Here is a 27757-nt window from a genome sequence, read left to right on the forward strand (position 1 = left end):
CGGGTAAGTATATTCAAAAATTTATTTTACTAATAAAAATAACATTTTTCAATATTAAACTTACCTGATAATCATGTAGCTGATTCACACCCAGGGGGGTGGGTGAAAAACCAGTGTACAAGACTAAAGGATAGCTAAGTATCCCGTATTTCATATAATCAGTTATCCACAATAACAATGAAATAATAAGTACCTGGTAAGGAAGTCGACTTGAACCGTTACTCTGCCTTTAATAAGATCGTCTTCCTTACTGAGCGCAGCGTTCCTCTTGGGAGGCTGAATCAACTCAAAGGTGCTAAAGTATACAGGGCTGCAACCCATACTAAAGGACCTCATCACAACCTTTAACCTCGGCGCTTCTCAAGAAAGAATTGACCACCCGCCAAATCAACAAGGATGTGGAAGGCTTCTTAGCCGACCGTACAACCCATAAAAAGTATTCAAGAGAAAGGTTAAAAGGTTATGGGATTATGGGAATGTAGTGGCTGAGCCCTCGCCTACTACTGCATTCGTTGCTACGAATGGTCCCAGGGTGTAGCAGTACTCGTAAAGAGACTGGACATCTTTGAGATAGAATGATGCGAACACTGACTTGCTTCTCCAATAGGTTGCATCCATAACACTCTGCAGAGAATGGTTCTGTTTGAAGGCCACTGAAGTAGCCACAGCTCCCACTTCATGTGTCCTTACCTTCAGCAAAGCAAGGTCTTCTTCCTTCAGATGAGAATGTTTTTCTCTAATCAGAAGCCTGAATAGTAAGAAACTGAGTTCTTAGAACTTGGAAAAGAAGGTTTCTTGATAGCACACTATAAGGCTTCTGATTGTCCTTGTAAAGGTTAAGACCTTTTTAGATAGTACCTAAGAGCTCTAACTGGGCAAAGTACTCTCTTCAGATCATTCCCCACCAAGTTGGACAGGCTTGGGATCTCGAACGACTTAGGCCAAGGACGTGAAGGAAGCTCGTTTAGCAAAAACCGAGCTGCAAGGAACATGTAGCCGTTTCAGATGTGAAAACAATGATCCTGCTGAAGGCGTGGATCTCACTTACTCTTTTAGCTGTTGTCAAGCACACGAGGAAAAGAGTTTTTAATGTGAGGTCCTAAAAAGAGGCTGATTGGAGAGGTTCAAATCTTGATGACATAAGGAACCTTAGGACCACGTCTAGATTCCAGCCTGGAGTGGACAACCGACGTTCCTTTGAGGTCTCAAAAGACCTAGGGAGGTCCTGTAGATCTTTGTTGGTGGAAAGATCCAAGCCTCTGTGGCGGAAAACCGCTGCCAACATACTTCTGTAACCCTTGATCGTAGGAGCTGAAAGGGATCCTACTTTCCTTAGATATAACAGGAAGTCAGCAATCTGGGTTACAGTGGTACTGGTTGAGGAAACTGCATTGGTCTTGTACCAGCTACGGAAGACTTCCCCTTGAGACTGATAGATTCTGAGAGTGGATGTTCTCCTTGCTTTTGGCAATCGCTCTGGCTGCCTCCTTCGAAAAGCCCCTAGCTCTTGAGAGTCTTTCGAAAGTCTGAAGGCAGTCAGACGAAGAGCGTGGAGGATTGGGTGTACCTTCTTTACGTGAGGTAGACTTAGAAGGTTCACTCCTAGAGGAAGAGTCCTGGGAATGTCGACCAGCCATTGCAGTACCTCTAAGAACCATTCTCTCGCGGACCAGAGCGGAGCCAACCAACGTCAGCCGTGTCCCTTTGTGAGAGGAGAACTTCTGAAGTACCCTGTTGACAATCTAGAACGGCGGGAATGCATACAGGTCGAGATGGAACCAATCCAGCAGAAAAGCATCCACGTGAACTGCTGTTGGGTCTGGAATCGGAGAACAATACAACAGGAGTCTCTAGGTTATCGAGGTAGTGAACAGATCTATGGTTGGCTGACCCCACAGGGCCCAAAGTCTGTTGCAAACATTCTTGAGAAGGGTCCACTCTGTGGGGATGACCTGACCCTTCCGTCTGAGGTGATCTGCCATGACATTCATACCGCCCTGAATGAACCTCGTTACCAGTTAGCTTTCGATCTTTAGACCAGATGAGTAGGTCCCTTGCGATCTAGAACAACTTCCACGAAAGAGTCCCTCCCTGCTTGAAGATGTAAGCCAGGGCTGTGGTGCTGTCAGAGTCCACCTCCACCACTTTGTTAAGCTGGAGGGACTTGAAGTTTATCAAGGCCAGAATAACCGCCAACAACTCCTTGCAATTGATGTGAAGTGTCCTTTGCTCCTGATTCCATGTTCCCGAGCATTCTTGTCCGTCCAAAGTCGCACCCCAGCCCGTGTCTGATGCGTCCGAGAGGAGACGGCGGTCGTGTTTCTGAACAGCCAAGGGTAGACTTCCTTGAGAAGAAAGCTGTTCTTACACCACGCGAGAGAAGACCTCCTCTCTTCGGAAACAGGAACTGAGACCGTCTCTAGCGTCATGTCCTTTATCCAGTGAGCAGCTAGATGATACTGAAGGGGGGGGGGAGGTGGAGTCTCCCTAACACGATGAACAGGGCCAGCGATGAAAGTGTCCCTGTTAGACTCATCCACTACCTGACTGAGCATCGGTTCCTTCTCAGCATGCTCTGGATGCATTCTAGGGCTTGGAAGATCCTTGGGGCCGACGGAAAAGTCCGAAAAGCTCGACTCTGAAGATCCATACCCAAGGAGACAATGGTCTGGGATGGAACGAGCTGAGACTCCTCAAAATTGACCAGGAGGCCCAGTTCCTTGGTCAGATCCATAGTCCATTTGAAAATCTCCAGACAGCAACGACTTGTGGGAGCTCTTAAAAGCCAGTCGTCTGACGGAGCCGGACACAAGATCATGGTACTGCTGCACAGTCTGTGAACTGTCAATCATGGGCAAGCGAGGAAGTACAGCGACAACCCGAATCTGTCTAGACTGTCTGGGTCGTACAGACAACTCCTTATCGGGTTGCTGAGGTTGCCGCACTGCGTCACAACAAGTCACCTCTGTTGGTTGTTGAACGTCTTCCCCGTGACACATTGACTCCGTAAACAAAAAATCCTCTAACAAGGACTAAGCTTGGACTGCATGTCTTGCAACACAGCTCAAGGTCTATGGGAGCAGGTGTGGTAACAGACGGGATTAGCGACTGAAGTGGAACCATTACCTTCCCTGGAAGCATGTTATGCTTAAATAAAAGACCATAAGAGGCTATGCAGCTAAAGGCTCCCTCCAAATGACAGAGTCCTCAAGGGAATATCAGAAGGAGGGAGAAAAGAACTTTCTCATCTACAGGGACCATATCCTAGAAAAGCTAAGTTCTCTCAGTGAGGGTTCACTGGTGCAAAAGCAGCAGACTAGAAGGCAACGTTATGAAACTGCTTGACAGTCTAGTGAGTTGGCAACAACCAAAGATGTGTGACTGAGAAGCATGCGGTAAGGTATGCAGAGCATGTTGTATGCAGAGTATGCTGTATGCAGAGCATGCTGTATGTAGAGCATGTTGTATGCAGAGCATGCTGAATGCAGAGCATGCTGTATGCAGAGCATGTTGTATGCAGAGCATGCTGAAAGCAGAGCATGCTGTATGCAGAGCATGTTGTATGCAGAGCATGTTGTATGCAGAGCATGCTGTATGAAGAGCATGTTGTATGCAGAGCATGCTGAATGCAGAGCATGCTGTATGCAGAGCATGTAGTATGCAGAGCATGCTGTAAGCAGAGCATGCTGTATGTAGAGCATGCTGTAAGGTAAGCAGAGCGTGTGCATGGCGTTTAACATTTCTCAGAAATTCCATGACCAGTGCTAGAGTGCTTTATGCATGCTTGCATGGGGTTTAAATATCAACATAATATTTACCTTACATTCATAACTCATGATTCATATTTTTGCCATATTCTGCGATATTGTTAAAAATATATTGCAAGGAATACAAATATATTTTTATAAGTAATACAAATAACCTCCATTATCATAAGGTTTGAAAATGGAGGTAAGATATGTTGAACAGCAGAGTCAGAACGAGCTGGAACAACAATAGTTGTGGTTTCCTCTTCAAGACTCTGTTGAGGGAACACCTGAGGCTCAGACTGCAAAGGCTGATCAAAGGAAGTAGCAGAAGGTAGGCGCATGGGTGGAGGAGGCTGACTCCTGGCATGAGTGGCTGAACCCAAGGGTTGCGCTTGCTGAGCGGTTGGTGGAAGCGGAGTAGCAAGTTCCTGTTCCTGTGGTGTGAGCGGAGCGCTATGAGGTAGAGGCTGCGCAGAACAAGGTAAATGTCTCGCAAGCTGAGGCTCCTGAGGCGCAAGGCTAAGGTGTAGTGGTGCTTGCCTTGTGGAGAGTTGAGCTCGCTGCAGCGAGAGCTGAGGAGACTGACTCAAGGACGGGAGAGGTTGTTGTACCTCAACCGAGTGTTGCATCACTGGTGGAGCAGCAAGTGGAGGCGGAGGAAGAGAGGTATAATCCTCCTGATCCCATTGTAAAGGTTGCCTTAAAGAAGGCGGAGGCTGAACACCACTGGGAACAGCAAACTCAGAACGTGGCTCAACATCATACGCCTGGCAGGTGGTACTGCGATCAGGCGGAGCGAGCGCAGGCGGCGGAGGGAGTGTAGGCAGAGGCGGAGGCACAACACTCTCAGCCCGACACTCACGCATCAAGACCGAAAGTTGTGACTGCATGGACTGCAGTAAAGTCAACTTGGGGTCGGCAGACACTAAGGTCTGCTGAGGTAAAGCCTTAACAGCAGTGATCTGTTGCGGCAGAACCTTACTCCTCTTAGGCGGAGTGCATTCAACTGATGACTGAGGAGAGTCAGAGCTAACCCAATGACTGCATCCGGGTTGTTGAACTCTAACTTCGTACGTCTGGCATAGGTCTGGACTTTACGTTTAAGAGGTCTTGAGACCTGAGACCAGCGTTTTCTCCCCTAAATTTCTTCTGCAGACGAGCAAAATAAGGGCTCAATCGTCTGCGGGTGGGAGTGACGGTCTCGGTAAGACACGCCCACAACCACCGAGGATACTTCTGTGCGCCGATCAAGGCCTGCTGAACCCTTATGCCCTTCGACATTGCTTCTCCCCTGGGCTTGGGAGCTTGCAAGAGGTCCCGGACTGGGAGGACGACTGGCGCGCACAGAAGTACCCTCACACACAACACTGACACACTTTGCGCTAATCACTTATCACTTTGATTTTCTGTTTGCACTTATTTCACTGAACTCGAAACTTTAAGTGGTTTGTACCTGAAACACGCAATTCTATCCTTTCTCAAAAGTTAGTAATTGCGAAAACAGAATTACAATGTAACAGGAAAATCTAATGAAAGATAATAATTCAGTGGCTGGAAAGAGACTAAACACTAGATCACTCTAGAAACGTTTACTTTCTTCCCCTAAAGAGACTAGGGAGAAGAGCAAAGACGATAACAACGTTACTCGTACGCCTGGCAGGCTTGAATGAAACGTTTATCCTCCTCTTTCTCCCTCCGTCTCTATCTCTCTCTCTCTCTCTCTCTCTCTTGACTTAGAACCTGAGAGAAGAGCCCAATCATATATATCGTTAAAACATATTATTGTTAAAGGAAAAAACTGAAATATTTCCCAAAATGAAAAGTTCCTTAATTAGGATCAAAACCATTAAGTTAAGAAAGAATGAACAAAACGCTAGACACGGTTACTCTTACTGCAACGTGAAACCGTGAAAAGTCTATCTCTATCGTAACGATAGAGTGCAAGTTGAACGTTCTGAACGTCAACAACTGCAGAGACAACAAAACGTTAGTTCAACTTTGAAAACAGTACTAGACTATCAAAGAAATTCTTTCAAAGACATTAAAATAGCATAATATGTTAACAGGTAAAACCGAAATGACGGGCTCAATGTTAATTAACTTCGGTACCAAGAAAAGACCGCCTACTATTAGGAAGGTCGAAAATAAACAAATATAAAAATTAATTTTAATAAGTTTATAATAAAAGGAAGTTAATCGAAGAGGCCTATAAGAGGCGGAGAGATATAAAATAAATCTATAACTTTTGTTAAGCAAAATTAAGAAAGAGAGTCTATACTCTCTTAGACACCAACACTTCCGTCTAAGGGAAGGGTCGGCCATTGAAAGGTGAAAGAGAGTTCATACTCTCTTCGTCACCATAATTAATCAAATTAATTCCAAAAGCTAACTAAGCTAATATAGAAGTTTCCAGTAAAGCGACAGCCGAAATCAAAGAGAAATACTTCACCAAAGTCGTGAAAATACTCCAAGAACATAAGCGTATCCCAGAACGTCTTGCCGGAAGCACGACAGAGGAATAATTGAGGAGGTGTCAACAAGAAGTACTTGAGTACCTGGCCACAGGTGGCGCTGGTAATTACACCCCCTTCTAGTATTGTGATAGCTGGCGTATCCCTCCATAGAATTCTGTCGGGCAACGGAGTTGACAGCTACATGATTATCGGGTAAGTTTAATATTGAAAAATATAGATCTATAACGTGTTAAGCAAAATTACTAAAAACCTAAACACACTTCCGTCTAAGGGAAGGGTCGGCCATTTAAAAGTGAAAGAGAGTCCATACTCTCTTTGTCACCATAATTAAATCTATCCAAAACGAGTTCAAGTTTTGAAATGAAGATAAAACCCCTGCATAGCGAAAGCTCAAAACTGAAATAGTGTACTTCACCAAATAGTTGTGAAAACAAAACCAGTTAGTAACAGCGTATTTAGTAGGTCTTGCCAGTGGCACGACAGAGAGAAAATTGGTTCTTTGTTGACATCGAGTACTTGAGTACCTACTTGACAGATGGCGCTGTTGATGTACACCCCCACCTGTATAGCGATCGTTGGCGTATTCCGCCCGTAGGTTTTTCTGTCGGGCAGCAGAGCTGACAGCTATATGATCATCGGGTAAGTTTAATATTGAAAAATCCATATTTCCTGAACATGAATTTTATAATAAGAACTGAGTGACCCAAGGAAAAGAAATTTGGAAGGTTGTAATAAAATCTAAAGATGAATATTCACTAAAGCATCACTGTTACATCTTGAACCAACTTGATTAAGACATTATGGTCACAAACAGTAATTTCCTATATAAGTATTGAGGCATTAAAATGAGTAGCAATGATTGAATTTTGGGCACTACTAAATGAATTAATTTTTATTAGGTTTATATGATGGGAGTCCCAATACTGTATTTCAAGTCACAAAGATTATTACAACGAATCTGAATTGAAGCCTTTAAACAGTCAGATTGATTAATGAAAGATAAACAAAAAGGTCTCTTACTATACAGAATATATTTGTAGCATAGCAGTGATATAAAGATTCTAATAGGCAACTAAAAATATTAATTATTTTATAAGTAAGATATTTTCAAATATGATTAATGGCCAAAAATCGTAAATGGTTAAGATATCTTGGAACAATGGTGCAGATCTTTAGAGAATTATTAAAATCTTTTAACGAGCACCTTTTGACTTTCAAAAACATTATTTTACAGACATGTAATTAAAAAATCCAAACTTTTTAAGGCACTTATTAGAGATCATTAAATGCTCTCTGTAATAACATAAATAGCTTACTCAATACATTGCACCTTCTTAAGACTATTGAATTATTAAATGAAGTGCTTGTAATAAAAATAAAAAAAAGGCTGATTCTGCATAGAGATAAATATAATCATTAAATGATTTATGAATACCTGTATAGCTTTTAGTGTACCTAATACTGTACCTGTTTTCTATAGTACAATTTAGATACCGGTAAACATGATTAATGGGTTAAACCTTATATAGAAATAAAATGCTTGAAAATCCTCTCTTTATTTTTTTACTAATCCAGGCTTCACAGGAGAAGCATCCAGCGGCTGATGAACCAAAGGAAACAGAAGAAAAAACTTTGGAAGAAGTGAGTGGTGTTATAAATACTTACTATTAGTTACATTTCATACCTGTGTCACAGTCAGGTTAACCAGGCATTATTAATTACAGTATAAATTTATTACCTTCCTAAATTTGTGTCATTCCTGTATGTATTTGATAGAGCTTGAAATAGATGTACTTACTTGTATATAGTCTACATTATATTTATGATATTCTTCCAGTGTCTGTCATCAAAATGTGTTCATTCAAAGATATGACATTGTGTACAAAATATTCAAAGGAAAATAGCCAAGTAGTAAATTCTTTAAAATTACAGCATGCACTTTGCCAAACTGGGTATAGTAAGTTAAGATCATTAGTATACAGGATACTAAGTGTTTTCTTAGATAAGGAAGCTTATTGTTCAGGGTTTAGTTTGATTAAATAACAAGAGTACTGTACAGGGTAAAACTGCAGATTGATTGTGCATACTGTAATTCAGCAGATACACATCTTAACTTGAACTTCCCAACCTAACTTTGGGTGACCGAGAGTGTTGGAAATCAACCATTTTTTAAAATTTAGATGAATAATTGCTTTCGCATGGTGTACAACTATTTTCAGCTTTACTTAGTAGTATAATACTGTACAGTATTACCATTGTAATGATCTAGTGTTAATTATGATAACAAGAGACAATATATGATGTACTGATTCGGCACTATTTAAAGGATTTATAATTTTAATGCAATATTGAGTTAGATTTTTGATGTATATAAATCAAAACACCTTAGGAAAGCAAAAGTAAATGTACTCTGTAAATGGAAGGAAAAAAAATATCTGGACACTGATAGTATAATCAATAATCAATGGTAAATATGCTCCAATTTCTTGTCTTTTGATATCATAAGGACTATGGTCACTTGCACTTTACAAGAACATGAAGCAAGAAATGTCCATACAAATAAAGTAGTAGTGTATGCCCTATCTACACTTTCTTCTACACTGCAAAAACCATCTGATTACACATCAAAAAGTCATTGACACCGAGGGAGGGCAACAGCCCCGGATGCCCTAGCATAAGAGTCGGGGCAACTGCCAAAGAGGAAGAGGAGAGGATAAACGGGACCAAGTAAAAATTAGAGACAAGGGTAGCGTTTACCTTGAAAACCTTGGCCCTCAAAGCCCCGCAGGGCCCTGCTCCCAACACTAGCACCTTCCCTGCAATGCCGGAAGCAACCAAAACTTACCCATCTTCTAGTGCTATAAAATTCCCTAACACTAGGGGAACCATCCCGCCCATCACCACTGGTGTCACCGTAAACACTTGAGCACAAGTAGCACAGGGGGAGCTGGAAAAAAGTAACCCCAGCGACTAACTCCCTCAGGTAATGGAGAGCTTACCTGGAATATCTAAGGAAGCCCAACTTCCTTAGGTCAACTCATTGACAGCAGACAAAAAAAGAGCAGCATGGATACGAGAGCAAACTACAGTATAGTAGAGGATATTCTAACATGTAAGAAAAAGAAATAAAGGTGGGCAAGGCATATGAGGAGAATGACAGATAATAGATGAACATTAAGAGTAACAGAATGCATCCATAGAGAAGCAGGGAAGGAAGAGAAGAAACAACGTCTAAGATAATTTGCGGGTATTGATTGGCATAGGAAGAACATAAACAGACACAACAGGAATGTCTGAGGGCTTCGTCCTGCAGTGAACAAGTGACGGGTGATGCTGATGATGATGATTATATATACAATATATGCTAAATGGGAGCCCGAAAATGGCTGCGATACATGACAGAACATTCATACTGAAACAAAGTAAGCAATCAAATAGAGGCACCTTGGTTGATGGGTGAGAAACAATGTCTTCAGTTTTAGTAATGGTTTCAGTGGTTGACGTATCAGCAGTTAGCAGATGGATCAAACATTGGAGGTACTGTGACAGATTCAATAGAGCCTGAACTCAAGGGTTTCCCTTTTACCTCACTGCAGCCTAACCCCAAAATTTATACCATTTTATCAAGTTAAACTGAAAATTGGATTATAATTTCGCAGTACATCCAGTCATATTCACTTTCTACATTCTCTCCAGGTACAGATGAACAAAGGCTTGCACTCAATAGTGCGAGTTTATGGCAGAATGCATGTATGAAAAGTGTAGAAACACTATGCGATGGATTAAGATATACAGTATACTGTACTGTACATATACTGTACAGTGGAACCTAAGAGGTCAAACATTTTTTTTTTTATAAAAGGCCATACAAAACCCTATTTTCTTGAATTCAGTTAAATTGCTTCATAAAAATGACTGAAAAAAGATTTAATCTGTTACAAATACCAAATATCACTCATTCTAATGCATTATTACAGAAGGTTTATAGTATATACATGAATAAAATCCTTCAAAAAATTCTCATTATTGCAATGATCCATAATGATTATGAAAATGATGATCATACAAAGCCTACACTGAAGAAGTAGTGGATGATAGTTCTGGCCTAATGAAAATGTTTTCTGTCACTCATCCTCTAACAAAACACCAGATGAATCACCTGGATCACTTTCAATTTCAGGAAGCTTTCCCCAAACAAGTTTTCTTAACTTTTCTACCAAATCACAAATTTTTACCTAATCTGCAAGAAGCAACACACAACAGATCCTCTTGGGTGTGACTCGGAGACTCAAATCTCTCAGAACAAATTTAGAGACTATGTTATCTCAATCACTGCTAATGTGTCAAAATCTCCTTTGTAACACACATAAACGATCTTATGAAACAATTGCTGAGAAACGCTGATGCTGGACACAACAGATGACAAAACACTCGCATGTGGGCAACTGCCGTTTTAGTTGGGGGGGTGGTGAGCAGAAATGGCACTTGACTTGAGATTTTTACCAAGCAGTTTAAACAGCATATAAATTAATTTCCACATATATTTTTTATCAATGGTAGTATTTAGCTGACCGTGTACTAATGAAACCACAAATAGCAAATACGCAGATGAGGGAAGACTATGGGCTAATTCTCTTTCACCCACCTTGTCAGGTGCAGTATATTAATTTTACAGCACAGTATACTATATGCTATATGTAGCTAATAGGGGAGAAGAAAATATAGAAATGGCAACAACATTCAAGAGGGTAATAATGTGCAGAAAAGATGTCTTGTGTAAGAATCAATGTAAAGTCAATAGCAATGATTAATTCAAAGAGGAACAACAAAAAACTGTCAACTGTCTTCTCATTTGGGAGGCATAATAGATTGTTAAAACTAGTTAATGACATCAAAAGTACAGTCCTATGAAAGTGAAATAAAAGTACCCCTTGAGAATTTTCTGCAAATAAATTTTTTTTCAAATGCTTTAATTAAAGGAAAAGTTTTCATTGTCATCATACATAATGATTACACATAAAAGCATACAGTATTACAACCAATTGTGGCTTCAGTCCCCAAAGCAACAGATACATTATATGGAATTTGGGTCAAAGAGCAGGGTGCTAGGCCTGGGAGACAATTCTGCGCAAGGTTACAATAAGTGGGAAAAACTAATGTTAATTATGAAGACAAAATTGTAAATCTCCAAATATCAACCTTATTTCAAAGGACCTTTTGCTCAACTTTTATATGTATGGTACTGTTTTCAAATGAAATAATGACTACTTTGTAATTTCTAGGTTAATGAAGTCCCACCAGTGTCTGTGATTACTCCTGCTGAAACTGCAATTGAAGGTATTTATTTCTTCCATTATTCTTCACATATCTAGATCTTTCTCGCATCCTTGAAAGACTACGGACTTGTGAATATGCAATAAAATCTTTTTCTAATCTATCCATGGTGTCTATATATTTAGTAGTAAAGCAATTACTATAGTAAATATGTTATTTTCATTAGTAAAATAAATTTTTGAATATACTTACCCGATGATCATGTAGCTGTCAACTCCGTTGCCCGACAGAAATCTAAGGTCGGGATACGCCAGCGATCGCTATACAGGTGGGGGTGTACACAACAGCGCCATCTGTGAGCAGGTACTCAAGTACTTCTTGTCAACAAGAACTCAATTTTCTCCTCGGTCCACTGGTTCTCTATGGGGAGGAAGGGAGGGTCCTTAAATTCATGATCATCGGGTAAGTATATTCAAAAATTTATTTTACTAATGAAAATAACATTTTTCAATATTAATCTTACCCGATGATCATGTAGCTGATTCACACCCAGGGTGGTGGGTGGAGACCAGCATACATGTTAACATTAGAAGCTAAGTATCCCGTATTTCATTTTAGCAGTTATTCAAAATAACAAACATAAAATAAATAAGTACCTGGTAAGGAAGTCGACTTGAACCATTACTCTGCCTTTTTTAAGTACGTCTTCCTTACTGAGCCTAGCGGTCCTCTTAGGATGCTGAGCGACTCCTAGGTGCTGAAGTATGAAGGGCTGCAACCCATACTAAAGGACCACATCACAACCTCTAATCTAGGCGCTTCTCAAGAAAGAATTTGACCACCCGCCAAATCAACCAGGATGCGGAAGGCTTCTTAGCCTTCCGTACAACCCAAAAAACAACAATAAAAAGCATTTCAAGAGAAAGATTAAGAAAGGTTATGGGATTATGGGAATGTAGTGGCTGAGCCCTCACCTACTACTGCACTCGCTGCTACGAATGGTCCCAGGGTGTAGCAGTTCTCGTAAAGAGACTGGACATCTTTGAGATAAAATGATGCGAACACTGACTTGCTTCTCCAATAGGTTGCATCCATAACACTCTGCAGAGAACGGTTCTGTTTGAAGGCCACTGAAGTAGCGACAGCCCTAACTTCATGTGTCCTTACCTTCAGCAAAGCAAGGTCTTCTTCCTTCAGATGAGAATGGGCCTCTCTAATCAGAAGCCTGATGTAGTAAGAAACTGCGTTCTTAGACATCGGTAAAGCAGGTTTCTTGATAGAACACCATAAAGCTTCTGATTGTCCTCGTAATGGCTTTGTCCGTCTTAAATAGTACTTAAGAGCTCTTACTGGGCAAAGTACTCTCTCTAGTTCGTTCCCCACCAAGTTGGACAGGCTTGGGATCTCGAACGACTTGGGCCAAGGACGAGAAGGAAGCTCGTTTTTAGCCAAAAAACCGAGCTGCAAGGAACACGTAGCCGTTTCAGATGTAAAACCTATGTTCCTACTGAAGGCGTGGATCTCACTGACTCTTTTAGCTGTTGCTAAGCAAACGAGGAAAAGAGTCTTTAATGTGAGATCCTTAAAAGAGGCTGATTGAAGCGGTTCGAATCTTGATGACATCAGGAACCTTAAAACCACGTCTAGGTTCCAGCCTGGTGTGGACAACCGACGTTCCTTTGAGGTCTCAAAAGACCTAAGGAGGTCCTGTAGATCTTTGTTGGTGGAAAGATCCAAGCCTCTGTGGCGGAAGACCGCTGCCAACATGCTTCTGTAACCCTTGATCGTAGGAGCTGATAGGGATCTTACATTCCTTAGATGTAACAGGAAGTCAGCTATCTGTGTTACAGAGGTACTGGTTGAGGAAACTGCATTCGCCTTGCACCAGCTTCGGAAGACTTCCCATTTTGACTGATAGACTCTGAGAGTGGATGTCCTCCTTGCTCTGGCAATCGCTCTGGCTGCCTCCTTCGAAAAGCCTCTAGCTCTTGAGAGTCTTTCGATAGTCTGAAGGCAGTCAGACGAAGAGCGTGGAGGCTTGGGTGTACCTTCTTTACGTGAGGCTGACGCAGAAGGTCCACTCTTAGAGGAAGAGTCCTGGGAACGTCCACTAGCCATTGCAGTACCTCGGTGAACCATTCTCTCGCGGGCCAGAGGGGAGCAACCAACGTCAACCGTGTCCCTTCGTGAGAGGCGAACTTCTGAAGTACCCTGTTGACAATCTTGAACGGAGGGAACGCATACAGGTCTAGATGGGACCAATCCAGCAGAAAGGCATCCACGTGAACTGCTGCTGGGTCTGGAATCGGAGAACAATACATCGGGAGCCTCTTGGTCATCGAGGTAGCGAATAGATCTATGGTGGGCTGACCCCACAGGGCCCATAGTCTGCTGCAAACATTCTTGTGAAGGGTCCACTCTGTGGGGATGACCTGACCCTTCCGGCTGAGGCGATCTGCCATGACATTCATGTCGCCCTGAATGAACCTCGTTACCAGCGAAATCTTTCGATCTTTTGACCAAATGAGGAGGTCCCTTGCGATCTCGAACAACTTCCTCGAATGAGTCCCTCCTTGCTTGGAGATGTAAGCCAAGGCTGTGCTGTTGTCGGAGTTCACCTCCACCACCTTGCTTAGCTGGAGGGACTTGAAGTTTATCAAGGCCAGATGAACTGCCAAAAGCTCCTTGCAGTTGATGTGAAGTGTCCTTTGCTCCTGATTCCACGTGCCCGAGCATTCCTGTCCGTCCAGTGTCGCACCCCAGCCCGTGTCCGATGCGTCCGAGAAGAGACGGTGGTCGGGGGTCTGAACAGCCAATGGTAGACCTTCCTTGAGAAGAATGCTGTTCTTCCACCACGTCAGTGTAGACCTCATCTCTTCGGAAATAGGCACTGAGACCGCCTCTAGCGTCATGTCCTTTCTCCAGTGAGCAGCTAGATGATACTGAAGGGGGCGGAGGTGGAGTCTCCCTAACTCGATGAACTGGGCCAGCGATGAAAGTGTCCCTGTTAGACTCATCCACTGCCTGACTGAACATCGGTTCCTTCTCAGCATGCTCTGGATGCATTCTAGGGCTTGATTGATCCTTGGGGCCGACGGAAAAGCCCGAAAAGCTTGACTCTGAATCTCCATACCTAGATAGACAATGGTCTGGGATGGGACGAGTTGGGACTTCTCTATATTGACCAGGAGGCCCAATTCCTTGGTCAGATCCATAGTCCATCTGAGATTCTCCAGACAGCGACGACTTGACGGAGCTCTTAAAAGCCAGTCGTCCAAATAGAGGGAGGCTCTGATGTCTGCCAAGTGAAGGAATTTGGCAATATTCCTCATCAGTTTGGTAAACACAAGAGGTGCCGTGCTTAGGCCAAAACACAGGGCTTGGAACTGGTACACAACCTTTCCAAAGACGAACTTTAGGAAAGGTTGGGAGTCTGGATGGATGGGGACGTGAAAGTACGCGTCTTTCAGGTCTAACGAGACCATCCAGTCTTCCTTCCTGACCGCTGCTAGGACCGACTTCGTCGTCTCCATCGTGAACGTCTGCTTGGTGACAAAAGCATTGAGAGCACTGACGTCCAGCACCGGTCTCCAACCTCCTGTCTTCTTCGCTACCAGGAAGAGACGGTTGTAGAAGCCCGGGGATTGATGGTCCCGGACTATGACTACCGCTCCCTTTTGTAGCAAGAGCGACACCTCTTGTTGCAACGCTAGCCTCTTGTCCTTCTCCTTGTAGTTGGGAGAGAGGTTGATGGGAGATGTTGCTAGAGGGGGACTGCGGCAGAACGGAATTCTGTACCCCTCCCTTAGCAACTTCACAGACTGAGCGTCAGCACCTCTGCTCTCCCAAGCTTGCCAGAAGTTCTTGAGCCTGGCTCCCACTGCTGTCTGGAGAGGAAGGCAGTCAGATCCTGCCTTTTGCGGACTTGGAACCCTTCTTGGATTTGCCACGGTGACTGTCGGCACGGGTACCTCCTCTGCTGGAGGTTCTGCCACGAAAGGGCGGGATGAACCTAGTTGCTGGTGTGTCCACTGCTGCAGAACGGAAAGGTCTAGGCACGGAAGGTAAAGCTTTAGCCTTACGTGCGGAAGATGCCATCAGGTCATGGGTATCCTTCTGGATCAGCGAGGCAGCCATCCCCTTGATCAGCTCCTCCGGAAACAGACACTTGGAGAGAGGAGCAAACAACAACTCCGACTTCTGGCAAGGAGTGATCCCAGACGACAAGAAGGAGCAAAGATGTTCTCTCTTCTTAAGCACTCCCGACACGTACGAAGCCGCAAGCTCACCAGACCCATCCCGAATGGCTTTGTCCATGCTAGACATGATAAGCATGGCAGAGTCCTTATCCGAAGGGGAAGTCTTTCTGCTTAACGCTCCCAAACACCAATCAAGGAAGTTGAAGATCTCAAAAGCACGAAAGACTCCCTTCAACAGATGATCCATGTCAGAAAAGGACCAGTAAATCTTAGATCGTCTCATAGCCAGCCTGCGGGGAGAGTCAACCAGACTTGAGAAGTCCCCCTGGGCAGAGGCAGGAACTCCCAAGCCGGGTTCCTCTCCCGTGGCATACCAGACGCTAGATTTGGAAGCAAGCTTGGTAGGCGGAAAGATGAAAGCAGTCTTTCCCAGTTGCTTCTTGGACTGCAACCACTCTCCCATAACCCTCAAAGCTCTCTTGGATGAGCGTGCGAGAACAAGCTTGGTGAAGGCAGGAGCAGCAGACTGCATGCCCAGAGCAAACTCGGAGGGAGGAGAGCGAGGGGTTGCAGACACAAACTGTTCCGGATACAAGTCCCTGAACAAGGCAAGGACTTTACGAAAGTCTAAGGAGGGAGGCGTAGACTTGGGCCCTTCTAAGTCGGAGTGCGGTTCATCCAAATGTGCAGCTTCGTCATCCGATACTCCATCATCCGAAAGCTGAGTAGGAAGTGGCAAAGGTGGAGCAGAAAGCTGAACGGCTGAATCCGGCAGCACGGGTACATGCGTAGCTGCTGCGGATCCAACATCATGCCGCTGCTGGTCAGTCTGCGAGCTGGCAACAACAAAAGCAGAGTGCTGGTGCGTGGGAGGGAATGCCGTGGGTTGCGGAGCATGCCGTATGGGATGCGGAGCATGCCGCATGGGTTGCGGAGCATGCCGCATAGTGTCAAAACACGGCAGCTCTACAGCACCTTCCCACTGCTGATGCGGTAGCTCACGCATGTCAACGGATGGTGCAGCATGAACATGCGTCTGGCAGGGAGGACTGCGCATCGGTGGTGGAGCTCTCACAGGTGGAGTGTGGGAGCAGGCAGCCGCAGTATCTGCTGAGCGCACAACCGTGGCAGGTTGTAGGTTAACAGGTGCAGTGTCAACCTTCTCAGCATGATACTCTTGCATGAACGCAGCAAGCTGAGACTGCATAGTCTGCAGCATGGACCACTTAGGGTCTACCGTGGTTGGTGCGGCAACAGACGGAGTAGTAGCCTGTTGTGGAACCACTCTACCTCTCTTGGGAGGTGTGCAGTCTTCGAAAGACTGCGGCGAGTCCGAACTGACCCAGTGGCTACACCTGGGCCGTTGGACTCGCTCGGAAGGGACCTTACGCTTGAGAGGTCGTGAGACCTTGGTCCATCGTTTCTTCCTTGAAACTTCTTCCACAGACGAGGAATGATAGGGCTCATTCGTCTGTTTGTGGATGGGACGATCTCTGACAGATACGTCCGCAACCACTGAGGGTACATCCGTACGCTGATCAAGGCCTGCCGAACCCTTTGGTCCTTCGACATTGCTTCTCCCCTGGGCTTGGGAGCTTGCAAGAGGTCCCGGACTGGGAGGACGACTGGCACGAACAGATGTACCCTCATGCGCAACACTGACACTGACACTTTTCACTTTACTTGCACTAACAACACTTCCCACTGCACTTTGCGCTTTCAGCTCTTTGACATCTGCCAAAAGCTGATTACGGTCATTAGCCAATGACTCCACTCTGTCACCAAGAGCCTGAATGGCACGCATCATATCCGCCAAGGAGGGCTGAGCACTAGTAGCAGGGTCGGGAGTCACCACTACAGGGGAAGGAATAGGTTGAGGGGCATGGGGAGAGGAAAAATCAAAAGAGCGAGAAGAACTCCTCCTGATCCTATCCTTCTCTAGCCTACGTGCATTTTTAAGGAATTCGTTAAAATCGAATTCCGAAAGCCCAGCGCATTCCTCACATCGATCTTCCAATTGACAGGATTTACCCCTACAATTGGAACAAACGGTGTGAGGATCTATGGAGGCCTTCGGAAGACGCCTAGTACAAGCCCTAACACTACACTGCCTGTACTTAGGGGCTTGAGACTGGTCAGACATCTTGAATTGTAGAAATAGTCAAGGGGGAATTCCAAAATCTAGCAAAGTTCGTTAACAATTAATCCAAATTAAATCAAAAAGCTTGCTAAGCTAATGATAAAGCTTCCTGAATAGCGAAGGCTAAAATCTAGAGCGAATACATCACCAAAATCGTGAAAAACAACTCCAGAATCAACAGCGTATCCAAGTAGGTCTTGCCGGTGGCACGACAGAGGAAAAATTGAGTTCTTGTTGACAAGAAGTACTTGAGTACCTGCTCACAGATGGCGCTGTTGTGTACACCCCCACCTGTATAGCGATCGCTGGCGTATCCCGACCTTAGATTTCTGTCGGGCAACGGAATTGACAGCTACATGATCATCGGGTAAGATTAATATTGAAAAATAATGGTTGCATTGCATTATTATAATCTTATGAATGGATTTTCAATGCTGAATCAAATAAGCACATGAAATAACGATTGATTTCCAAGGCATCTAATATCTTTATTTGACAAAAGCTCTCAAATATTAATATGTTTCAAACATAATCTATGATTACTGTACACAAAACATTTGCTTGTACTTATTAATAATTATTCAAAAATTCCTTTTTCACAGAGTTACCAAGTTGAATATTGGATGCCTTGTACATATACAGTATAAAGAAGAAAGACCAGAGAGATTTTGGTGCCTAGTTAGGGATAATCAAAAGTCTGTAATAGCCTAGTAAATTGTAGACTGATAGCGTTAAATTCAAATTTCATACTCGGATTTATTGAGGTTTTATAATGTCCCTATGCAAGTAATATAAACGGTGATACTTTCAAACTCTTACGGCATTTTCTGTTTACATTTGTGAAAAGTGGTGCTTTTTATGTTAAATTGATAGTTGCAATTAGGAAGCAAACGTCAGTCTGATAGAACCTCAGGAATATCTTCAGCCCTTTTAGAAGTGTAATACCTATGGAAAATGTTTAGAATTTTGGTAGTCTTTCCATAAAACATACCTAAATTACCACATAGTTATGACATCATTTAATATTTTGGAGGTTTTATACCATTTGAAATATTTAAGAGTTATAGCTGCATGGGTATAAATTTCTTCTTTATACATAACATTCTAAATACATTTAATTGTGATAGATTTTGCCTCGTGCACCCTTACCTATTGTATATTAAGCCTCCCATTCCTGGCATGCTACTGGTAAATACAGTACAGTATAAGTTATTATACATTAAATAGGTTTCTAACCTTTCTAAATCAGTTTCAGAATGACACATTTGTATACTGTATACTGTAGCTTCATTATACAGTACTGCAGTTATTAGATTTACATCGTGAAAGGTTTTTCTTATTTTCCCTATCTTGAGTATGGTCACATAAGAATACATTAATTGTACAGACCTCTTATTCACATTTATGCTGAAATATAAAAATCATTTACTTTTCCAAAGAGATATACACAAGTAATAGGTTAGAAACAATCAAAATGCTATATAATATTACCATCATGATTTATACCATGAATTTTTTTAATAATGAAAAGCACAAAATATTTAATTTGCTAATCTCCTCCAACCAGCTTGCAATATGTATCAAAGGTCATATTTGAAAAAAACTTCATGCATACCCTCTCAACAATATTTCATTCCAAAATTGAGTTCTCTTCCCAGCATCTTGTGACCCATTATAAAATTGAATTAAAGGAGTAATCTTTGCATAATTCCATTTTAAAATCCTTGCATGCTTAATCACAGACAAAGAAAATACAAGAGATTTACCAGATGAGGTAGAAACTAAAGATGTAGATGGGGAAGTTGAAACAAAACCCGAGGAAATAAATGAGGATGATGTAACGAAAGACCATGTGGAAACGGATGCACCAGAAGAAAAAGGGGTTGAAGAGGAGGGGGAGGTGGAGGAGGAGGAGGAGGTGAAGGAAGAGGGAAAAGAAGAGGACAACAAAGGGGTTCACGAACCTTCAGGTGGGAGATGAAAAACTGCTAAATTCATTGCAAATAATAGCATCCTAAATAGCCGCAGCAACAATTCTGTAGATAATCTTAAATTTGCCCTAATCAGTGTCATAGCTTATTGCAGCTGTTGTCAATTTGTCTGCTAGCTTTTTTAGTTCAAGTTCTGTAAGTGAGGTTTAACTCCTTCCAGTTTATTTTTCAGAGCTTAAAATTCAGCTTTAGGTTATGCTAGATTTTTTTAAGGTGATTGCTGTACCATCTGAAATCTTGTTTTTCATCCTGATATGTTTTGAGGTATTTTTATCTTTAGTATTATTGTTTGAAATAGATTTTACTTTTTTTCCTTCTTAGGTAACCTTTATGTTATCACTTTTAAATTGGTAAGAGTGAGGACTTTGATTGATCTTTCTGAGACTATAACACTATCATTAGAGTATTAACATAAGGAAATAAATTTAGCAGAATAATCACTGATACCTGTATACAAATTTTTTAACCAATTACTCAGAAGGACCTTCATTTTTCTACTTATACTACTATATACACTTATTCAAGTACCCTAATAATTGTCCCCTTGAGTTAAATGAATATTGACATATAGTATCTAGTAAACACTTCTATGGGAGGCAAATTCCACAACCTATTAATTTATTTTAATGATTTCCAATAAATTAAGTCCTTTTTATAATTTCATTAAGTGTGTGAATGTTCTTCATTTTGAACAATTCAATTTCTACAAATATTATTTTCTATCTTTTGTTTCAATAATATTAGGCCAGTACGTCTGTGTTTCCTCATTTCTTTCTTCCGAGACTGACAGACACTTTGGACAAAAGTATAATCTTATACCCAGACACTTAGTCAATCAGATATTTTTCAGTTTAATGGAGAAGCATATACTAACCAATAACTATTGACTTGAAAAGAAATCTTCCATAAAACATAGACTAGCATCATGAAAACATAAAAATAAAAAATGTTATTTTGATAATAAAATAAATTTTTGAATATACTTACCCGGTGATTATATAAGCTGCAGCTCTGCTGCTCGACAGAAAACTCTACGTAAAAAATCCGCCAGCGATCGCTATGCAGGTAGGGGGTGTACTTCAACAGCGCCATCTGTCATGCAGGTACTCAGTACTCATTGTAAACAAAGAACTCAATTTTCTCCTCGGTCCACTGCGTCTCTATTGGGGAGGAAGGGAGGGTCCTTTAATATATAATCACCGGGTAAGTATATTCAAAAATTTATTTTATTATCAAAATAACATTTCTGGGCTCCGACCTGTGCCGCGCAGTGAAATACTCCTAGAGCACTATTTCTAAGGAATATAACTGCTATATATTACCAGAGAAAAAAAGCATAGGAATGCCAGGTTGAACCCAGCTCGCTCACCTATATAAGGTGTCGGTATAAAATACTGGGGCGTGATAATTCACAACCAGAGGTCTCGCACTATTTAGATATCTCCTCTTCAAAATCCCCGCCACAGCGAGGTGCCGTTCAACACTATTACCACTAACCCAACCGACGCCAGTGACGTCACTCCTTTATAGCACTTGTTGTTATTAAGTCCAACATGTTTTTTTCTTGTGTTTACTCTTGGATTTATCATTATTTTATAATCGATGGCCGATTCCCATGATACCCCATCGAAGTTAAGTACTTTATCCATGAGTTTTAGCGAGATTGGGCAGTGTAACCTCTGTTTTTATTAATTGAGAAGTGTTTATATATGAACGGCGTCCCCGTTCTTACCGTTCATGGTTCGGCTCTGCCCTTTTTCTCGTTAGTTCGTCCGTCATTAATATTTGTTCGAACTTTTAGGAGTTTTTTCCTTACATTTATATAGTACACCATCTTTATGCTTTCATCTAGCATTAATTTTAAGTTATCCTATGATATCAGTGTTAGCGTTTCATCAAGGAGTAGGTTATGTTGGTATGCCTGCATTCGTGCATGTTGGTGGATTGCGTCACCTTTGAGATTGTTTCGCTAGTTCTAGGAAGACGACCATCTCACTTATTATTATTAAACCTTTTAGTTTTATTACGCTCCACCTAGTTTTACATTTGGTTCGAGTGGGACTCTCGCGTATTTTGTTGTTTTTACTGTTCGATCTACCGCTTCAGTAACTAGGTTGGTACCCCTGCTTTCCATCTGCTGATGGCGTCATGCTCCTCCCTTACCACTCGCCCGAGTCCCTCTCTCGCCATATTATTTCTGCATGCCTAACCTTACTTACGTGATTTCGCTTTTAATTCATTAATTATTTTTATGTATTTGTGCATTGATATTATATTTATTGCTTTACTCCGTTATGATTATATTTTTGGGACTTTCATGGTTAGGATTCAATGGGTTCTATGCTCCCACACTCTGTCTCCCAACAGCCAAGAGGAACGATATAGCAAAACACAATACGTTTTCTCAAAGACAAATTGTCTTCCAGAAGAAATCAAGAGAGAATCCTGGTGCCCTCCAGTTTGCCTCAGTAACAGATATACTACTGAAGGCCAGACTGAAAGATATAAGCCGAGTATGGTGCTCCAGGAAAACGAGTAATATCGAGACAAAGGGCTCGACTCCAACCAATTCTGAAGAAAAGACTTCAACCATGGACAAAGGTCAAAATCTGGCAAATCCGTTTCCTTACAATATCCACCCCCAAGCTCGTCATTTACACAGACGCCTCTCTAACAGGCGGGGGGGGGGGGGGGGGATACTCTCAGTACACGAAAGTCCTGGGACTATGGTCGACAATATTCCGCCAACTTCATATCAATGTTTTAGAGGCCATGGCGGTATTTTTGACCTTAAGCAACCGGCTCCAGCCAAAAACCAACATATCAGGTTTCTTCTAGATAGATAGTGGCGGACGCACTTTCGAGGACAACTCCGCTGGAGTCGGAGTGGTCACTAGACCCAATGTCCTTCAGTTGGATTCTTTCTCAGGTTCCGGATCTCCAGATAGATCTGTTTGCAACAAAGTCCAACTACAACTGGAGTGCTACGTAGCTCCCAGCCCGGATCCTCGGGCTTACGCCACAGACGCACTATCATTAGTCTGGAACACTTGGGAGAGAATTTACCTATTCCCACCAATAAATCTGTCGATGAAAGTGTTAGACAAGTTCAGGACTTTCAAAGGCCAAGTTGCTCTAGTAGTCCCCATCTGGCCCAAGCACAACGGGTTTCCCCTTCTGGTGGAACTGGGTCTCCACCTCGACAGATCCCCAATCCAATACTAACACAAGCAGTACAACTCGCTGTGTGTTAGCTTCCTCAAATTCAGAATGCCCTACCTTTCTGGACTTTATGAAATTTGCAGCTCAAGAGGTGCAGATATTGATCCTCAAATACGTTATTTTTAGAATCAGATAAGAGGGGATCCTCCCTTCGACAGTATGATTCGGCTGTTATGAAACTTGCCAGTTTTTAAGGGACTCAATGGTTGAGACGATGACTATGAATCTGACAGTAACCTTCTTCAGAATTTTATTTGAATCAGACTTAGCGACTTGTACTATTACCACAAATTAAGTCAGCCTTGAAGGTTTTACAATTGGCTTTAATATTGCCCTTACAGATTCATACTTCTCATCCATCCCGAGAACCTGCGCCAGATTGAAACCATCAACTCACCCTAGCTCAGTTTCCTGGTTTCTGAATGACGTACTTAAGTTGGCTTCAGACACTCTTAACGAGACTTGCCATTATATTCCATTGGTTAGGAAATCCTTGTTCTTAATGAACCTGACTTCTGGCGCCAGAATATCAGAACTTTCAGCCTTGTCTAGAGATCCAGGTCATATTGAATTTCTCTCGTCAAGGGAAGTACTCCTTTCCCCTGACAAAAGATTTTTAGCGAAAATGAGGACCCCCAGGACAGACGGTTCCCCTGGAAGATTGTCCCACTTCCGCAGGACCCATCTTTATGTCCAGTAAACACTCTGGAAGCCTACTTAAACATATCTCCCGTTCAGTCCTCGGGGCCCTTACCCATTAGAGAAGGTGAAGAACCATCATCCTGAAATGACTCAGACATAAGATTCTGCATTTCATTAACGGGCTACCTAGAATCATTCCCACATCACTCCCTCACGTCCATGATATATGAGCTGTAGCTACCTCAGTTAATTACTATGAACTTCACTGGACTTACTAAATATATAGGCCGGAAGTCTCCAACAGTATTTAAACGCCACTGCTTAAAACCTCTGGAAGCCTTATATTTGCTACAGTGGCAGCAGGGAATGTGATTCCTCCTGAACATAGTGAACCTTAATCAACTATGTCTTGCTATCCTCTTACCTGTTATTTTGGATTTTATTTTACTTCCTCAGGTATTGTTCCAAGATTTGGGACCATTTCTCTGGTACTATTTCACTGCGCGGCACAGGTCGGAGCCCAGAAAAGGGATTTTGACGAAGGAAAAATCTATTTCTGGGCGAGAGACCTGTGCCGCCCAGTGAACCCTCCCTTGACTTCCCTCCCAACATGGGCCCCAAACCTTGGGTGCTATGAGGAGTGACGTCACTGGCGTGGGTTGGGTTAGTGGTAGTAGTGTTGAACGGCACCTCGCTGTGGCGGGGATTTTGAAGAGGAGATATCTAAATAGTGCGAGACCTCTGGTTGTGAATTATCACGCCCCAGTATTTTATACCGACACCTTATATAGGTGAGCGAGCTGGGTTCAACCTGGCATTCCTATGCTTTTTTTCTCTGGTAATATATAGCAGTTATATTCCTTAGAAATAGTGCTCTAGGAGTATTTCACTGGGCGGCACAGGTCTCTCGCCCAGAAATAGATTTTTCCTTCGTCAAAATCCCTTTTTTCAATATTTAACTTAGCCGGTGATTATATAAGCTGATTCACACCCAGGGGGGTGGGTAGAGACCAGCAATAAATGTTTACATTAATATGAGCTAAGGATTTTTTATTTCATTTCAGAAGTTATCAAAATAACAAAAATAAAATAAATAAGTACCTGGTAAGGAAGTCGACTTGAACAATTACTCTGCCTTTTTAAGTACGTCTTCCTTACGGAGCCTCGCGATCCTCTTAGGATGCTGAGCGACCCCTAGGATCTGAAGTATGAAGGGTTGCAACCCATACCACAGGACCTCATCAAAACCTCTAATCTAGGCGCTTCTCAAGAAAAGAATTTGACCACCCGCCAAATCAACCAGGATGCGAAAGGCTTCTTAGCCTTCCGGACAACCCAAAAACAACAATAAAAACATTTCAAGAGAAAGATTAAAAAAGGTTATGGAATTAGGGGATTGTAGTGGTTGAGCCCTCACCCACTACTGCACTCGCTGCTACGAATGGTCCCAGGGTGTAGCAGTTCTCGTAAAGAGACTGGACATCTTTAAGATAAAAAGACGCGAACACTGACTTGCTTCTCCAATAGGTTGCGTCGATTATACTTTGCAGAGATCTATTTTGTTTAAAGGCCACTGAAGTTGCGACAGCTCTAACTTCATGTGTCCTTACCTTCAGCAAAGCTTGGTCTTCCTCACTCAGATGGGAATGAGCTTCTCGTATTAACAGTCTGATAAAATAGGATAAAGCATTCTTTGACACAGGCAAAGATGGTTTCTTAACTGAACACCATAAAGCTTCTGACTGTCCTCGTAAAGGTTTAGTTCGTCTTAAATAGAACTTAAGAGCTCTCACAGGGCATAAGACTCTTTCTAGTTCATTTCCAACCATATTCGATAGGCTTGGAATATCGAACGATTTCGGCCAAGGACGAGAAGGTAGCTCGTTTTTGGCTAGAAAACCAAGTTGTAGAGAACATGTAGCCATTTCAGATGAAAATCCGATGTTCCTGCTGAAGGCGTGAATCTCACTGACTTTTAGCTGTGGCTAAGCAAACCAGGAAAAGAGTCTTTAAAGTGAGATCTTTAAAGGAGGCTGATTGTAGCGGCTCGAACCTTTCTGACATGAGGAATCTTAGTACCACGTCTAAATTCCAACCAGGTGTAGCCAAACGACACTCCTTCGTGGTCTCAAAAGACTTAAGGAGGTCCTGTAGATCTTTGTTGTTGGAAAGATCTAAGCCTCTGTGACGGAAGACTGATGCCAACATGCTTCTGTAACCCTTGATAGTGGGAGCTGAAAGAGATCTTTCTTTCCTCAGGTATAAAAGGAAGTCAGCTATTTGAGTTACAGAGGTACTGGTCGAGGATACTGATACTGTCTTGCACCAGTTTCGGAAGACTTCCCACTTCGATTGGTAGACTCTAAGGGTGGATGTCCTCCTTGCTCTAGCAATCGCCCTGGCTGCCTCCTTCGAAAAGCCTCTAGCTCTCGAGAGTCTTTCGATAGTCTGAAGGCAGTCAGACGAAGAGCATGGAGGCCTTGGTGTACCTTCTTTACGTGTGGCTGACGTAGAAGGTCCACCCTTAGAGGAAGAGTTCTGGGAACGTCCACTAGCCATCGAAGTACCTCGGTGAACCATTCTCTCGCGGGCCAGAGGGGAGCAACTAACGTCAACCTTGTCCCTTCGTGAGAGGCGAACTTCTGCAGTACCTTGTTGACAATCTTGAACGGGGGGAATGCATATAGGTCTAGATGTGACCAATCTAGGAGAAAGGCATCTATATGAACTGCTGCTGGGTCCGGGATTGGTGAGCAATATATTGGGAGCCTCTTGGTCATCGAGGTTGCGAAGAGATCTATGGTAGGCTGGCCCCATGTGACCCACAGTCTCTTGCACACATCCTTGTGTAGGGTCCATTCTGTTGGAATGATTTGTCCCTTCCGACTGAGGCAATCTGCCATGACATTCAAGTTGCCTTGGATGAACCTCGTTACTAGTGAAATGTTTAGATCTTTTGACCAGGTGAGGAGGTCCCTTGCGATCTCGTACAACGTCATAGAGTGGGTCCCTCCTTGCTTGGAGATGTACGCCAAAGCCGTGGTGTTGTCCGAGTTCACCTCCACCACTTTGCCTTGAAGGAGAGACTTGAAGCTTTTCAAGGCCAGATGAACTGCCAGTAGCTCCTTGCAGTTGATATTCATTGTCCTTTGACTCGAGTTCCAAGTTCCCGAGCATTCCCGACCGTCTAATGTCGCGCCCCAGCCCGTGTCCGATGCGTCCGAGAAGAGAACGTGGTTGGGAGTCTGAACAGCCAGGGGCAGACCCTCTCTGAGGCTGATACTGTCCTTCCACCAAGTCAGGGAAGACTTCATCTTCTCGGAAATGGGGATCAAGACCGCTTCTAGCGTCTTGTCCTTTTTCCAGTAAACAGCTAGGTGATATTGAAGAGGACGGAGGTGTAGTCTTCCTAACGATACGAACTGTTCCAGGGATGATAGTGTCCCTATCAGACTCATCCACTGCCTGACTGAACATCGTTCCTTCTTCAGCATGTTCTGGATGCATAACTGGGCTTGACTTGTTCTGGGGGCCGACGGAAAAGCCCGAAAAGCTAGACTGTGAATCTCCATCCCTAAATACACAATAGTTTGGGATGGGACCACTTGAGACTTTTCCATATTGACCAGGAGACCCAATTCCTTGGTCAGATCTAGAGTCCACTTTAGATCCTTCAGACAGCGACGACTGGAAGAAGCTCTTAGAAGCCAGTCGTCCAAATAGAGGGAGGCTCTGATGTCCGCTAAATGAAGGAATTTGGCTATATTCCTCATCAGCCTCGTAAACACCAGAGGAGCTGTGCTTAGGCCAAAGCACAGGGCTTGAAACTGGTAGACAACCTTTTCGTAAACGAATCTCAGAAAAGGTTGGGAGTCTGGGTGGATGGGGACGTGAAAGTATGCGTCCCTTAGGTCTAAAGAGACCATCCAGTCTTCCCTTCTGACCGCTGCTAGAACGGACTTTGTGGTCTCCATGGCGAACGTCTGCTTTGTGACAAAGACATTCAGCGCACTGACGTCTAGCACCGGCCTCCACCCTCCTGTCTTCTTTGCCACTAAGAAGAGAC

At 43.0% G+C, this 27757-nt stretch overlaps 1 protein-coding gene across 2 annotated transcripts in view; it reads left to right on the plus strand.

Moving 5' to 3' along the window:
• LOC137653617 (SH3 domain-binding glutamic acid-rich protein homolog) overlaps positions 1–27757 on the plus strand; it is a 68280-nt gene that overhangs the window by 31920 nt on the left and 8603 nt on the right. Inside the window, exons 3-5 of one of the 2 annotated variants that reach the window (XM_068387173.1) lie at positions 7799–7864; positions 11506–11560; positions 19579–19806. In XM_068387173.1, the coding sequence (XP_068243274.1) occupies positions 7799–7864; positions 11506–11560; positions 19579–19806 (349 nt within the window). The remainder of the gene's footprint in view (positions 1–7798; positions 7865–11505; positions 11561–19578; positions 19807–27757) is intronic. The other variant, XM_068387174.1, reaches the window with a different exon arrangement.

Source organism: Palaemon carinicauda, chromosome 14 (assembly GCF_036898095.1).
Source record: "Palaemon carinicauda isolate YSFRI2023 chromosome 14, ASM3689809v2, whole genome shotgun sequence".
Classification (NCBI taxonomy): Eukaryota; Metazoa; Arthropoda; class Malacostraca; order Decapoda; family Palaemonidae; genus Palaemon; species Palaemon carinicauda.